Source organism: Strix uralensis, chromosome 4 (genome assembly GCF_047716275.1).
Source record: "Strix uralensis isolate ZFMK-TIS-50842 chromosome 4, bStrUra1, whole genome shotgun sequence".
In the NCBI taxonomy this organism is placed as follows: Eukaryota; Metazoa; Chordata; class Aves; order Strigiformes; family Strigidae; genus Strix; species Strix uralensis.
The window spans coordinates 47,663,228-47,680,691 of NC_133975.1; the positions used below are offsets into that span (position 1 = coordinate 47,663,228).

The 17,464-nt window shown below is 43.7% G+C and overlaps 1 protein-coding gene across 8 annotated transcripts in view; it reads right to left on the bottom strand.

Moving 5' to 3' along the window:
• GRIA2 (glutamate ionotropic receptor AMPA type subunit 2) overlaps positions 1–16,750 on the bottom strand; it is a 92,651-nt gene extending 75,901 nt beyond the window's left edge. For 3 of the 8 annotated variants that reach the window (XR_012628733.1, XM_074866603.1, XM_074866602.1), the window contains exons 1-2: positions 16,269–16,749; positions 15,716–15,856 (exon numbers count right to left, since the gene is read on the bottom strand). Coding sequence is in view for 6 of the 8 variants with exons in the window: in XM_074866603.1 (XP_074722704.1) it covers positions 15,716–15,856; positions 16,269–16,356 (229 nt within the window). In the remaining 2 variants the exon portion in view is untranslated. Of the gene's footprint in view, positions 1–15,715; positions 15,857–16,268 lie in introns of all 8 variants that reach the window. The other 5 variants (XM_074866605.1, XM_074866604.1, XR_012628732.1 and 2 more) reach the window with 4 other exon arrangements.
• Between the last annotated feature and the right edge of the window lie 714 nt (positions 16,751–17,464).

The window sequence follows — 17,464 nt, forward strand, 5'->3', positions numbered from 1 at the left end:
AAACTTTATACCGCATCCAGTCACTATGAATTGTTTAATCACCATCACGTATTCTTTTGTAACACACACTCTTTTATATGCCATTGAAAAAATGACTTCACAAATATTTTCAAGTTTAACTATTTATCTTACTCTTACACTTTTAAACATAACTTCTATTTTGGAGGACTCCAAACATACAACGTTAAAAGTTACAGTAAATCGCCTCAATCCCTTCACACTATACATGGACATTTATTAATTTTTTTCAAACTGACACATGTCCCTTCTTTTAAGACCCAATCACTCGTAACCTCTACCTACTAGGAGCAAGTCTAAGGTCATGCTAGGGAGGGGAAGAGCTCTCTTCTCCAATGTTACAATCTAGTTTTTAGTCTTTCAGTTACAAAACAACAGATAGTAGGTTAAACTTCTGCTAAATGAGCATATCTTCCAAGTTTCAGAATATGGAATTAGAAATTAAAGAAAAAACAAACCACTACATCATAAGCTTCAATTGCCATTGAAAAAAAAAAAAAGAAAATCTTTCTTGTGTACATTTTTTAGACTATGCACAAAGGGTGAACAAATAACCATTCTCTGTGTGTTGCCTGAATCTTAAAAAGTGGTAGATTATCATCACCATTTTGGTTTGTTTCACTTGTTGTCAAAGAATTTGTGAAAAATAATTTAAACTACTGAAAGAAATAGGAAGGAATTACATTTTTTTAGACGAATCAATAACTGCTACCTGCCATTTTATAAGAAAACTCAACTGCAATGATGATGGTTTAATTGAAATTATCCCTTTTAAAAACATAACTACAGCTTACAATGAATCACAACTAGATGTTATTAAAATTAACCATTTCTCAAAAAATGAAACTACCATGTCACTCACTATGAGAAGAGATATATGGCTAACTATCCAAAGATAAGGAGTCTGAGGAGGAATAATTTTAAAGACAGAGAGGTGCATATGCAGACCTTCACTCTAGCCTATTTTGTTCAACAAGATTTCTCTCCTATATTTTTATTTTGCTAACCATAGTTTACTTTGGACAAGCAGTTAGTATATTCCAAATTAATCATTTAAGTGCTGGTAGTATTGCTGCTTAAGCAAATGGCAGGATTTAAATAAGTATCGTGTGTTCTACTCAACTGTGACTACCTGTGTACAGCATACCCAGAAGCCCTATGGAGCAACCTCTGGACAGGGCAAGAGTTCTTGCTGACATCGGCGGGGGGGGGGGGGAGGTGACAGAGCACTGACTGTCCCTTCAAAAACACCCTTCTGTGTGGGAAGGAAACCCAGACACACAAAAAAGAAAGAATGGTAGTATGCACTGGTACTCAGTCTACATCATCACGGGATTAGAATTACAGCCTCTACCCATCATCAGACATGGATGTAATAGAAAACTCACCATGTAAATTCAGCCATGTGTGAACTCTCTGTAATGTTTATTATTAATTTAAAACTCCAACTGTTTTCCATGTATTTTTTTTAATAATTATGTGGGTGAGCTAAAATAGGATGAACTGTATCCAAATGCATGGGGCAGGCTATCACAAATCCTGTGAAGCACAGCCCTGCTGAGCTTTTCCAATTCTAGATCACTGCTGCTGGCATGCCAAGTACCCGGGACCTTTCAGGATTCAGCCCTGTAGTAGCTGTCAGAGTGAGTTACATCAACTGAATGGAGATTTTGAAGGAAAATCTAGTAAACCTATTCCTGAGGGCTGCATAACATTTTGTGATCACTGTTATTCCACTGCCTGTAAAAAGGTACAGACACACCAGAACAAGGCTGTTCTGTTCATTTTTCTCTTGATGCCCTCGTTTGCTATTCAACAGCATATCACTGCAGTTATTCATGCTATTATTCTGACTTCTAGGTTTAAACTGTTCACTTTCCATGCTATGTATGAATAATCCAGATCTTGACAAGACTGTTTTATTTGTTTGTAAGCATGTTTTTCCTTGAAATTTTGCTTCCTGTTTCTGCACGGGAAGTGAAAAATCAGCATATTGTATAGCACATATTGTGTGCCTCTAAAGGATAGGAATGTATTCTTCTTATGCACTTTACCCTAAATGGAACTTCCACTCTTTGTGCTCAGTAATCCGGAAAGAAAAGGAAGGAGGAAAAAAAAGATCTGAGTGCTTTATTGCTATCTCCTACTTTCCCCTTCATAGAAATGGACCATGATATGAATTAATAATTTCCTGCATGAAGATTATAAAGAAATAAATAGGCTAATTTTATCTGATGACCAAAAAGAAAACATCATTCCTAAAAATAATTCCTGTTCTCATTTTCGAAACAGCTCCTTCAGCAAATACTTTGGATGAAACATTGTCTGACAGATCATGAAAACCACATAGAAAGGTGAGCATCCTTCATAAAAAACATCCTGTCAACAGCATCCTAATCTTTAAATCTAGTGCCTATTGTCTTAAGTGTCCATGAATGTAGTTGCCATAACAGCTAAACAAGAAGAAATCTCTACCCACATAGATAGAACTAAACACACACAGAACTCTACAGATTAACCTCCCTACACTGAATTTAATCTAGAAACAATGAAGCAACTACACTCATGGAAAGAGCAAGTACCATACTGCTCATGGCCAGTGCAGCTTAAAAACAGTGTTACCTTTTACTACCTAAAATATAGAGCATAGAATACAAACTGTAACTCCAGGATAACAACAAACTTACTCAAAAACCACACTGCAATCCCTCCTAAAGGAGGTCAAAAGACATATTTTCTGTTACAGTATCAGATTCAAAAATACAGGCCTACTAATAGAAATGAAGATGAACAGCTTCAATCTAATGAGAATCCTTGAGGTTAGTACATCCCAAAGAAAAGGAGACCTGATTGTACAACTGCTTCTCTTTTCACATGTAAAAAAAAATATCCTTCTCGCCCTGGCCCCAACTGTGTTCCATAAAGGTAAGGCAAAAAGTCAGCTTCTCTTTTCTACCATCCTCTGAGCTCCCAGACTATCTCACTTCTTTCTACATCATCGGGCTATACCAACCAAAGGGTGGAAGATTGGCATAGCATCCTGAGCACTACACAACCAGAGCGTTTAAATCCATTATAGCCGAGACAGTGGCTTCCGGCCATTAATGCCACTTCCTTTGCCTCAGAGCTGCGGTCAGAGGAACAGTTTTAGTTTGACAGTTTCAGTTAGAAGCTTCTAAATAGCAGCTTTCTGTCATTTAGGCTGACAATGTCTTTTTCATTAGGTGCTAACTGTTGCCAATTTCATTGTTAGGCATCTAATTCTCACCACTCAGTCTGGGTAATACAGGTGCCTCCAGCCTTGTTCCTGGACTCAAACTCTCCGTTTTGTACACATGACTCTGGTATGCACCACAGTTTCCAAATCACTCTGGGGCTGGTCTGTATTGGCCTACTTTATGGAAGAGAATTGGAGATGTCACCACAGCTAGGAAGGACTCACAGCAAGTATATAAAGCCACCAAGGGTTACATAATGAGGAATTCCCAGAAATATCAGAAGCAACCTAAACTGCAATATGCATATCTGCCCCTGGGTTGGAAGTCTGGAAGGACATATAGGACAGATCTGAACTCCATGAGATTTTTTTTCCTCAAAACTCTCCTACAGCACATCAACAGTGAGGTATGCCTCTTCCTGGCTTGTCAAGTTATAGATATTTGGTCTGTCATACACATTTAGGAAGCTGCTTTGGAATGAGATGAGTTGAGTTCTAATTCAGAAAGTACTCAGAAAACCAAACCAAACAAGCAAGCAAACAAAACCAAAACACTTTACATCTATCACTAATGTCATTATTGCCTGACAGATCTGTATCCTAAACAAAATCAGTCACTGAGCAAGGAGTTCTTAAACTTGAACACGGAAAGCAGAAGACAATTCTAATGAGATGGACCTGAAACAGATCCTTTTGGTATACTTAGCTGGTTGGCAGAGATGAAAGGAAGAAAAGGAAGCCTACAGGAAAAACAAACAAACAAATAAACAGAAAACCAAACAAAAAACAAAAACCAACAACAAAAACCCCACACAACAGAATTTTTGTTAAAGAGAAGGGAAAAAAAAAAAATCAGACCAAAAGCAAATACAGTTAAATTGCAGTGCACAAAACTAAGCTCACAATTGGTAAGCAATCTGTAGTGATAAGACTAGGTTAACCATGTTCCTGCAAACATCGCTAGATTCCTCAGGAAGTTTCAAAGGACATTTAGTAAATAAGACACTGAATTTTAAAGGCACAAATTTCTTGCTACAGAACCAGTAATGTGTCAAAATTAAATAATTAGCATAATTACTTTCACAGTCTTTTTAATAACCCAGTACTAGCAACACTTGTTTTGGAGAACTGTTTTAAGCACTGTGAGGACAGAACAAGATTAAAAATGCAAAAAAACCCCAACAAAACAAACAAACAAAACCTTCAGAATTAAACCTACATTGTTGAAATACATCACCTATGTGAAGAGAGGATCACACCAAGTGAACTTTTTTCGTAATACATCTGGTTTTTAAGTTGATATTTAGTTTGGAAAATGGCTTCTACGTGCTGCAACATATACATCTCAAGATGTCATGTAACAATGAAATACTGCAAAAATTGAACACTGCAAGTTCCTGGAGTGTAAGATAAAGCCAGAAACACAGGCACATGAAATCGTGATTCTGTGTACCAGAAAATAGAAAGTAATGCTAGGAGTCACAACACTGACTGAATCGCTGTATTCATGGGTCCAAAAGGAAACCAGAAACAGTTCCATACACAAAGGAAGACAAAATTCCTGAAGTTAAATGAACCATTTTTCACATCTCCAGAAGGACAAAGCTAAATGTAGTGATACTGGTGGCTCTTCAACATGTTCAACATCGAGGTGCTGGAGCATGTCCAAAGAAGAGCAATGAAGCTGGTGAAGGGTCTGGAGAACAAGTCCTACGGGGAGCAGCTGAGGGAACTGGGGTTGTTTAGCCTGGAGAAAAGGAGTCTGAGGGCAGACCTTACTGCTCTCTACAACTACCTGAAAGGACATTGTAACGAGGTGGGTGTCAGTCTCTTCTCCAGAGTAATATGATGAGAAGAAATGACCTCAAGTTGTGTCAGGGAAGGTTTAGATTGGATATTAGAAGAAAATTTCTTCAAGGGTTGTCAAGCACTGGTACAGGCTGCTCAGGAAAGTGGTTGAGTCACCATTCCTGGAGGTTTTTAAAAGTCATGTAGAGGTGGTGCTTGGGGACATGGTTTAGTGGTGGACTTGGCAGTGCTAGGTTAACAGTTGACTCGATCTTAAAGGTCTTTTCCAACCTAAACGATTCTATGATTCTACATTGGAATAGGCACATAGTATCCTCGAAAACATGTATTTATTTGGAATGGCTAAGTCATTACTTATATGATCCATGCTTTCCACTACAAACAACAACTAATTGCAACAGTACTTAACAGCCTACAAAAATGTCAGAGTTCTTAAAAGTTGTTTTGGTGTTTACAGACATGCTCTTTTCTCAGGAAATTATTCAAGTTACTAAGTACATGTAGGAAGAGTTATTTTAGACACTGAAGTATCTGAGGCATCCCCACAGGCTGCCAGATGTCCTACAGGACTTACAGGACACACATTTTCTGGAGCTGCACCTTGAGGTCATGCATGATAGCCTAAGTATCACAAACTGGGTATTCAGGTGTATTAATTGCAAGTGAATTTAAAGTTCCTCCACAAATGAAGGTATTGAATATATTTTTTAATCATATCAAAATAGAAGAAATAAGCTCAAAGAAACTTAAGCTCAAGTGCTGCAGTTGCTAAAAATTCAGTATTTGCAGCTCAAAGATGCCTGCTTACTTCTATAGCAAAAGTACATTACTGAGTTCTATAAAGTCAAGCCAAAAGGCATTTTCCTACAAGGGAAAAAGGAGTTAAGAAAAAAAGAAAATTTCAAATTTATGCAAAAATTTTGCCAAAGAATAACATCCATGATCAAATGCAAACAAAGGAGGGGAGGAGAAAGCATTGTTTTTCCTCTTCACCTACCTGAGCACAGACCAAACCTTTCCTTTTTTTAGCTAAGCTAACAGTTCTATTTACATATTTATACTGAATTGAAATGGCCTAATATTTTTTCTAAGGTTTCCAAACTGAATCCTGATAAAGTACTTAAGAAATGTGTGCAATACTTAAACAAAACAAAAATGGGGTCATATATGAGCATGTACCATAAAGTTTGCAAAAAATATTCTGTAGGTCCAATAGATGCTCAAACGCTTTAGCCCTTTTTAGGAACTGTTTAATCCCTGCCTCTTTCCATGTGCAAAAAATTATATCAGTCTTCCACACCCATATAGAAAAATAAATAATATGAATTTTGGATCTGTTTTTGTTCCTACTACCATCAGCAGAATCTTGACCATTTATTTGACTGAGCAAAAATAGCCTGGCCTTATTACTCTGGAGTCCCAGACTACGGGATCAGGTTGCTGAGTACATGGACTAATCCAATTAGACAGTAAAAGGACTGAATGACTTGTCAGAATCTCATCATGATCTACTCTCACCAAATGAAAGCACCTTAAAATGGGGCAGATGCAAGGCTGTGAGTAAAATTAAAACCACATTTATACTGCAACATATAATGTATAGTGACTCATTCTCATCTATTTCCTGATCCCTCAAATCTAGTCTTTAAACACAATAAAATTATATGATTATGTTTCCAGGTGTTCATTTAAAATGGCTTCAATAGTTTAAACCTATGTATAAATCTGGCCAATTAATATTTGTTGATTGAGGAATTATTTATATTAATATAACTGAATTTTCCTAACACTGTATTTTTTTTTCCCTCTATGCTTTACCATAAAAACAGCAAAGGGCAAGAAATTGTCTTCCTGCTCCCAAAAACCTAGAAGTTACTTTTCCCCCTTTCTGCATCAGGACAAAGTTATGATTACTGAGATCTTTTTCAGAAAAAATTAATAAAGACAGGAAAAATTAAAAAGAGTGACAGACAGAGAGGGAAACTGATGTCAAAACAAAATGGCCCAGCAGTAAGGGCATTTACCTGGGAAGTGAAAGAGTCCCCTGCCTGACATGAACAACATATGAAATAACTGGATTAAATCCTGGATGATTCTCCTAACCACTCACTATAATTTCAGCATAGATCAATCCTGCTTCTGCTGTAAGGAACATTGCTGTAGTTTATGTAAGTATGAGCTTGGTATGCACTAGCCATGCAAATTATTTACCCTGTTTTCCAAATACTACACATGGAATAAACTCCCTGATGTCAGTACGTCTGCACAAGGTACAATCACACAGAAAAGTTTTGCTGCTTGCAAGATCCCACATTTATACAAACACCCTCTGAGACTGCACTATTAAAGTGTTATGGAATTTGCTACATTCACATGAGGGAAAAACAGAGGAAAAAAAACCCCAGCATTTTGGCCTGGAAGACATTTTGTCAAAACCAACTCATAACTAGTATCAGGGAGAACATTTTGAGCAAGCTAACCCTCAACATCCTCAATTTCAAAGATTTACGAGATTATTGAACAAATTACTCTGACTTGCTCAGAGCTATACAATCTATTTCATTAGCATACATTTGCAGACATTCTGAGATAGTTCACACATATACAGGGTGAATGCAATACATTCAAATATTTTAGATCCACACTACATGCGATGATAAACCCCATTAGCCTTTTCATTTTATGGATATAGACCAGAGTCCTGCAACTACCAAATACGTTCATAAAAGGCAGAAAACCAAAGAAAAATACAAATCCTTCCTCCAGGCTGCAGAGCAGTTGCAAAACCGTTCTGTTCAGCTCTCTAGCCCTGTTGCTGACATGAGGTCTGAAAGCAGTCTTCTCTGTATAGATGATGAGAAAATCTCCACATTACCTGACAGACTGCTGTTTAAATTATCTGTCATACCGAGTGCTTTGAAAGAATCTGTTGCTTGCAGTTTTCAAAGTGTGTAAAACAAAATCAGTTCACACCATTTACAATAAGCAAAGGCATCTTTTCCACCCCAAGTCACGTTTTTAAACTTTTAAACACATTTACACTGAGAATAAATTACAGTGGTATGACAGCCTTAACCACAGCAGCCTGAAAAATCGCAGCATCAATTCAATGCAATATTAACTACCCAAAATTGAAATTAAACTGAATAGGTGGGATAGCATAGCAAGCATGTGTTCATATATCTATTTTGAACATTTCATGTAATCAGCCACTGTCCCTTATTAAGCTTTGAAATTCTTCTACCAGTTGTATGAGTATGACTTTATGAGTCAGGGCCAATATGAATATTTTACAGAATTCTGTCCTACCCTGTAACCTTGTTCATGGGAAGAATCATTTGGAAAAAAATATGTCCATTTTAAAGCACCAATGGCAAAGTACTCTTTCTTTTTAAAAGTGAAATGCAAGCACATTTACCTTCTGTAGTTAAGTAATGAAGATTTCATTTTCATGTGCAATAAAGCCCCATAAGTCACTCATGGACTAGCTGAAGTGATTGGTAATTCAGTTACAGACCCAGCACTCCAAGCATACAAAGCAATCACACACTGATTTAAGTTAATGAATACAGATCTGAATATCCTTCCTCTGATATCAAATAGAATAGTAGATTAGAGTTGAAATGAGACATTTCTTGTGCTTGATTCCGTCACCTTTAGTTGAACTGCATGTAACACTTCAACCCTCAGAAAAATCCTACTAATTTCTCCAAGTCAGGTTTTGGAGCAGGTGGTGAGAGACAGTAGTAGCTGGAGCTGAACCACACCTCACTGCAGAATCATAATGAGTACCTTTTTCTTGTAACTTTTTTTTTTTTTTTTTTTTACACTCTCATAAAGCAACTAGCCATAGGTAAATGCATTAAGTATCTGTATATTAGATCAGATTCAAGGCAAAAATGTTAACTCTCTATATTAATTTCCCAAATGGGAACTTCAGGAGGAAAAAGGTAATCTCCCCATTAACTGCCTGATTTGAGAACCCTTCTTAAAACAATTAAAAAAAGAAAAAAAAAACCCAAAGATCTGTTACGGAATAATTGTTAAACAAGGGGGCACAGCAGTGTTGCATTGGAAAGTAAAAAATGTTCTATAGTGGGCCCAGATACAGATAGATAAGGAAAAGTAAATAGTATTTCAAAAGACAGGTATACCACTCTAACTGCACACAAATAAATGCGATAGCACTATGTTAAGCACAATTATTGATTTTAGAAGGTCCAATATGAATTCATTCAACAGGTGGCTATTTAAAACCTGTTTTTACTCCTTACTGTTGATCTGTTTTACAATATGCGTTCACTATGTTTGTCTGATGCTTTTATTCACTCCTTATTGTTTATACATACAGAATTCATTACTGGAAGGACTTACTCATCTAAATCAAAGCCCTTTTCCAGTTTTAACAAAGTTACATCTAATATGTACTTGTAGTCAATGCAGATTTCTTTTATGAAGTTATTAAAGGAAAACATTAAGGTTTCAAGACAAAATAAATAATGATGCTCCGCGAACATACATATTTTGTATAAAAACATGCAGACTTTTGCCCTGTGTCTTTTCAGAAATCTGTATGGCAAAATGAATTAATCCCTTGTCCACAGTCTTCTAAAAGCAGATGCCACTGTATTCATGTTCAGATAAATGCAATGATCAGTTACAAAACAATGGAAAAATCTTGTTCATTCCAGAAATGAAAGTTCCAGGTAATTGTCATATAAGAAGCCCATTCACATATATAGAGAGTTTGATATATACAACTAAATTTTTTACCTATTCAGGTATCTTTTCAATGTTATTTTCAATCTGACCTGACATTCCTTGGCTTCAGTTGCAGTGACGTTGGTTCCAGAACGTGGGCATGAACCTTCAATATAAAAAAATCAGTAATTCATGCACCCAACTCACAAGGGTGAGAACACTGACTTAAAGTGATAAATCAGCTTACTAGCAAGAGCTCTGAGATAATCCTCTTCAGAAAATGGATTGCAGGGTTTAACCAATGCCCTCCTTCTTATTTATATGACATTCAAATTAACCATTGTTCGCTAAATAAGTACATATGTAAGTAATTTATATATACACGTGTGTGTATAAACACATACATATATACACACATTTATGTTTACTGTGGGTTATTTCCTCTTTTTAGTTTCCTAAAAATTAGTCCTACCAGCACATATTAGAGAATTATTAACTTAAAATTATATTTTCCTTGAGCAAATATTTTTTTACAATTTAATCATGTTTTCGCAGAAGATGCCTGATAAATGAATTATGCTGATTATCTTAATTTTCAACATAATATTAATAGAATAGTCTTTACCTGTTTAATGCAGTTTCAAACTAATAACATGTTTCCAGTTATTACATACTTTCACAGTAATTGTCAACTGTTCAAAAAGAATTATTTACCTGTTAAGCATGCCTTGACTCTCTATTTTCATCATGAGAAGCTTGATAAAAGAACTAACAAAATTGGCAGTAACAGTATCACTTAATGCAGTGCCCCTTGGTTTAGGGTGTGTAACACACACTGGATAGTACAGTAAATCTTATGTATGCAAGGAGTTAAGTACATCCCCAGCTATGTCCAGTCAATAGTGCTATCAAAGTCGGAGTAAATTAAAGCTTTCATTAGCATAAATAGAAAAAAGTTACTACATTTTCATATATGAAATATAAATAAAAGCATATATAAACATATTGCTATATTGAAGAGATTGACTGATAGTACTGGTTGATTTAAGAGCTTGTTTGGTATATTTAAGGCTTGATTGAATAGCTACAAACTGCTATTAAATATAACTCACTTTAAGGTTTATAAGAGTAAAATATATATTCATACTATATTCAAAATTGCATGGTAAATTTTTATTTCAGATATATGGATAAAATTAATGCAATAATCACATAATAAAAACCTGAAAAGTCAAGTAGCCAAGCAAAAACGGCCGTATTTGTATCTGCCTACATTCTGGATCACGGCTGTGTGAAAACGCTCTGTGAGCCAGGAGCAAAGATGCACAGCAGGGACAGCACTGTCACACAATAAATACCCCAGGTTTCTTTATGAATAACTCTCAGGAGTGGAAGAATGTTTAAAGTTTGCTACAGAGCTTGATTTTGAGGGGAGAAATGTTTTGAGAGCAGCAAAAGCACAGAGTTCCTATTGTAGGCTACATCCTGGTTTTATTGTATCATTTTACTACAGAAAGCCATCTGATCTTGTCCATTTTAGTTACAAGGCGGTACAGAACCTATTTCACATCTGCTCACTGAGCCTGAGAGATGTTTTATAGTGAAAAGGAAATGAGAAGGACCAGGACTACGAATGAACTGAAACATAAGTACTTAATAAATTTCTCCTTTCCTTTACAATCAGTTCTAATAATTTATTGTGAAATATATTTAGGCTTGGTCCACAGTAATTTTAATTCAAATAAACACATCTAACTTTCTCTCATCTTTACCACTACAGGACACATTTTTTTGATTATTCTTTCATCATTTTGCCAGCAGTATGCTGAATGCTATTTCTTTAAGAATGCAATCGATAGCATTATATTCCAAAATGGCTGGGAAAACCTTTGCCATGACTCCCAAGTTGCCATATGCTAGATATTCATAGGTTTTCAAAGCTGCTGGTGGAAGATATAATGAAAGGATCTAAGGTTTATGCATGAATCAGCATCCCCTTGTCATAATGTCATGGTGCAGTGATCCCTGCAGGGCTGTAAGACTTGATTTAAAACAGAGAAGCTCAACACTGGCTCTTGAGCCAGCAGGATTAAACATCCAAGATCATGCATATATTACCTCTGTGCTGAAACTACTATATGAAAAACTTGTTACAGTTATGGAGGTTTTATAGTGCTCTATAGGAAATGTCTCTTTAGGTGACTCCAATATCCTTTCAGTGCAAAAATATGTGAGTACATAATACAACTATTTCTGTTTGGATTGGTAGACTTAAGAGGAAAGGGTTTCATCTTCATCATTTTCTTGTTTTGACAGAATTAACAATTTTTTAAAAATCTGATGTCGCTGATGGTCAGCACTTCTCCCGTTAGACTAGACTCAATTACACTGTGCTGAAGGACAGTAAAGTCCAGTGGTTTGGACACCTTCCAGTTCTGCCCTATGAACTACCTGCAGTGCTGTACCTTTGACCCAACTGTTAAAAGCCAAAGAGGTTCTGATAGAGTGAACCGCTTTGTTAACATCTGTCTTTACCACCTAGAACGTAATCACCAAGAATTCTCAAAAGAGGGCTAAGCCTAGCCCATTTCTCTTGGAGGATGTAACAACAGCCATGGCAGTGAACATTTCTCTTAATTGTGCCGTCAGTCTGAAGAAAGACTGCACCATCTCTCAATCAAAACCATTAAACCTCCTAGTGACACCAATTTGATTTGTGAGGTGTCAGACTGTAATTAGACTCCAACAGCTACCCCTGACCTGTCAACACAGCTTTGCACAAGACCTGCAACAGTCCAACAACCTAAAGTGACCATTTGTGATGAATATATTACGTGAGGTAAGGCCACCTACTCAGAGAGTGTACACTCCTCCTCTGCTACACATATCTTCTGGTCACCTTTAAACGACTGAGTAGTCTTACGGGTTCAAACATCCCTGAGGGGTACATGACCACTGCCTCCTCTTTTCTGGAAGTTTAGAACCTAATTTAAAAGTGGTACCAGCAATATGAACTCGTTCATCTAAAAACTGTTTGCTCCATCAATGACCTCTGAGGGAGTGCTGACAGCAAGTTTGAAGATTCCTTTAGATAGTTTTACAGTCGGATTTTTGTTTGTTTGTGGTCAAAGCGGGTGGGAATACATGCCCCAGCATCCCTTTGGTCACTGAGCGGCGGGAGGGAGGCCGGTGCTGCTCCCGCGGGGCGGCGCGCGGAGCCCCGGGCGGCTGCCGGATGCCACCTGCCGGCTCCCGGGGCGGGAGCGCGGCCGGGGCCGGGGCCGGGGCCGCCTGCACACCGCCACTCCCACACCATCACCCCGAGCTTCTGCAGCCCCAGACTGGGCTGCTTTGGGGGTTTTAAACCAAAAGCTGAAATATTTCGGTTGTCGATTTTAGAAAATTTGTTATTCATCGGGCAGAAAAAGGTCGTTACTTCTATTATGGTATAAGCCCGCCACTACATTTCTGTGGAGGAAAATCACCTTGCTGGAGTGAGATGCCTGGGTAAACCCTGAAGCATTTTCAGTTTCATATTATCCTACATTTCTGTGACCTTCTTTTACACTTGCTTCGTTTAACTGTTGATAGTGCTGGTTTTGGACATAGGTTCTTTTTACACTACTCTGGGGAAAAAAAAAAAAACAACAACCAACTTGCGGATTTTTCAATATACTCATTCTTATTTGAAATAAAGAGGACAAAAAACAAAAAGATCCTCCTTAACCATTTGTGCATGCAGTGCTCTGCAATCAACTGCTAAATTTTGCTTCTTATACTGCAAATATTCGTCTTCAGAATTCCTTTTTCTCCAGTCAAACCTTTCTTGGAGAGTAATCAAGGAGATACTACACATTTTTTAGCATATGCTTCACGAGTCAATTAAACCCGGTTGACAAGATAAACTTGACTAAACCATCAGTGGTGACTGAGGTGATGAAAACGCAAGTACACGTTCACATCTTAATTAGGTGCTTTTCAAAAAACAGGTGCTTTGAAAACAGAAGCCTTGGACAAGGTTCAGACAAAGGGAAACCCAAAACGTGGATAGCATCTCCCTTCTGCTGGAAGTCTCAAAGTCCATCACTGTAGTCTACAGCCTACATGTGTCATCTGATCATAAGAGTTCTCCAAGGATGACAGCTCAGCTCAAGAACAAAGCTGATGGATGCACACAAACACTGATAAAAAAGCTTTATGGGGTTGGAGAAAAATATATATGCTTTACTTTCTCGAAGACCAGGTGGCTATACTTGTATCTAGTACTAGTAGAAAAAAAAAAAAAATCTGGCATTTTACACAAATTATGTTCAGGATTTCATTGACTTCACAGAATTGAGAAACACAGCAAGACCTGCCACGTTTCTGCAGAATGACATCTCGACCGCTACACAACCCCTTGCTTCACTGCCAGTCCCGGTAACACATACTGCAAACACGATCCACGTGCAGTTCTGGTGGCTGCAAACCCTCGTGACCGAAGAGAGCAAGAACTCCCCGAGCAGCTTGTGAAGATTAGCACAGCAGCCTTACTGTGGCCGATTACGTGCTCTGACCTTTTCCTGACTTCAGCTATGCATGCTATACCCTCCGATCCTCATACGTGCCACTGAAAGCTCCTTGGCTTGAGCTCTTGCACCACCTCTCCCAGCGGCTGTGCCGAGCCGCTCCTCTTCAGCACCACCGCACCTACCATAACGCAGCTAAATCGGGGAAGGAAAAAAAACACAAAGGGTCGCCAACGGAGGGAAATCGCTCTGGCTGACAGCTAACCTTCGGTTTCAGTGTCCCTTACGGTTCGTCCCCAGGAGGGACGGAGAATCGCCTCGGGGGAGCGCGGCGCTGGGCGGCCGACCAGCCGTGGCTCGGCGGGAGGGCCAGCAGCAGGGCGCAAGAGCGGGCTCCCTCCCCCTTGCTGGCCACGCCGCCGCGGGGGCCCCCCGTTTCGCTTGAAACGGGCACATCTGGCCGGGCAGCGGGGGCAGGCGGGCACCCCCGCCGCCCTTTGCCTCAGGCTCGCAGCCCCGCCGCCCCTCGCCGCGGCCGCCCCTCACCGCACGCCCGGCCGCGCACCGCCCCTCGCCCGGCCGGCCCTCCCCGGCCAGCACAGCCGCGCCCCGCGGGGCCGACCCGCACCCCGCCCCGCCGGGGCAGACACTGGGCAGCGGCCTGGGGACGGCCACCGAGCGGCGGGCGGCCGCGAACATGACCGCGGGACGCCGGCCCAAGGGCTTCTCTCTTCGCGCCGGGACGCTGCAGCACCCCGCCCGCCCCATCGCCTCCCGGGGCAACGCGTGTGCTCCGCGCCCCGCCTGCCCCGCGCCTCACCGGAGAGCGGGCAGAGCCCCGCCGGCCGCGAAAGCCGCGGGCTCCCGGCGATGCTGAGCGGGAGGCGGGAGGGCGGCGAGCGGACGGGCAGGCCCCGGGGCCTCCCCGGAGCCCGCCAGGCGGGGGGCTCCCGGGGCGGCGCGGTGGAGCCCGGAGAACCGCGCGGCGTAAAATGGCTGATCGCCCCCGCAGCCGCCCGCTCCGCGCCCCCTCGGCTGCTGCGGGGAGGGGGCCCGGCCCTGCCCACGCCAGTTAACGGGAAGGCTCCGCGGCCGCGACAGAACCCGCTGCCAGCCCGCGGGCGACGGGGCAGCGCTGCGGGCGGCCCCGCAGCCTTATGTAAGGCGTGGGGAGAGCCGCCGGGCGGGGGCGGCGGGAACCGCGCGAAACCTCCGCGAGGGCTGGGGAGGCGCACGGGGACCCCGCGCCCCGTTCCCCCGCTCGGTGGGGGGCGCAGCGCCCCCCCATCACCATCCCCACCCCCACACACACCCCCCCCACACACCCGCACACCCCCACGCACACCCCCCGACACACCACACCCCCCCACACACACCCCCCACGCACCCCCCGCCTCCCCCCGCCGCGCCGTGCGCAGGCGCCCCGCCCCCACAGCAGCGGCTGGCGGAGCCCGTTACTCACAGGCGTTGGTGACGGCGAAGCTGTTGGCCACCTCCAGGTTGTCGATGTGGGGAGTCAGCCTGAACTCCGAGGTGGAAAACTGGACCATCCCCACCCGAAAGGCGCTGTACTCCTGATCGGCGCCCCTCGGGAACAGCCCCCCTGCCGGGAAACACACACAGCGCGCGCGTCAGGCGGGCGGGGATGGGGGGGGGCACGGGTCCCTTCCCGCCGCCGCCGGGGCTGGGCTGGGCGGGGGTGCCGGTAGGCTCCGCCGGCTCTGGGCACCGCTGCCGGGGGGATCCCGGCGGCGGGTCCGTCCCGCGCCCGGCCGCCGCGGCGGAGCCCGGGGCCGCGGCGGGCCGGGCGGTGCGGCTCGGGGGGGAAGGCGCGGGGGCCGGGGGAGGCGTCGGCCCCGGCTGCTGGAGGGGAGCTAGCGGGCGCCCTGGCGGGCAGCGGGGTGGGCTGGGGGCGCGGCGACACGACAGGAACGGCTGGGTGACACGGGCGGAGACGAGGGGAGCGGGAGACCCGCCGGGAGGAGCGCGGGGTCCGCCGGCACGCGGGCACCTACCGATCTGGATGCTGTTAGAGCTGACCCCCCAGAGCAGTCCCCACAACACCGGAGCCAGGAAGACAGAAATATGCATAATCTTTTGCATTTCCAGGAAAAGTAGAGCATCCACAAAGCCACGGAAACAGCCCTTTCTTCTTCCTCGTCCTCCTCCTCCTCCGCGGAGCGCGCTCGTCAGCAAATTAGATCCCCTGCGCGCTGGGCGAGCGGCCGGCGGGAGCAAGACAACCCCGGGAGGGAAGGAACGACAATAACGGCGCGGGAGAAGCCGTTGCCCACGCTGCCGCCGCGAGCCGCCGCCGCTCCGGTCCTCGTCCCGGCTCCGGAAATAAGCGGGGTTGGGGGGGGGGGGTGGGGGGGTGGCCGCGTGCCGTTGGCGGCGGAGCCGCTGCGCTCCTGCTGCCTGAGCGCGCCCGCCGCCCGGCCCTGCCCTCGCACGCGCTCGCCCGCGCTCCCTCGCACCCGGCGAGGCGGCGGCGCGCCTGCGCGAGCGGCGAGGCCGGCGGGAGCGCGCCCCGCCCCGCCCCCTTCGCAGCCGCGCCCCGCCCCGCCCCCCGCGCGCGGTGAGGGCCGCCGCCGCCCTCCGCCTTCAGCACCGCGGACAGAGGCGCGGCGGCGGCCGCGGAGGGCGGCGGGCGGCGGGGGCCGGGCCCGTGCCCACGGCAGCCCCCCCCCAGCCCCCCAGGCCTGATCCCCACGCTGCCCCGGGGGAGGTGCTTTATTCTCCCCCGCTCGCCCCCGCCTGGCCCCCCGAAAGAGCCGGGTGCCTAACGCCTCCCCGCGGCTGGCCGCGCTGGTCTGCGCGCACCGCGGCCGGCTGGCAGTGCCCCTCGCCATCGGGCTACTTTTAAACGGGTGAAAACCAGACACACGAGTCAATCACACGCCGATTTCTCTCTGTGACAGTGGGCGATGTCGGCTTAGACGGAAAACTGAAATGTAAAAAACCCCCAAAACCTTCCATTTTTTTAGAGTTGTTTTTTTTGTTTCTTTCACTAGTCTTCACCAGGCTGACAGGTGGATGTAGCCACCTTCCGGGTATATCAGAAAAACATACTTTTAACTGCTGACCTAAACCAGAACAGCTAATATGCAGGAGGGTTTAAAGCTCCTCAGGTATTTCATTTTCATGTACAATGGGGATTTTTTTCCCAAGATGGGTTCCAGCTGTAGTAGCTAGACGTATTATTTACTGC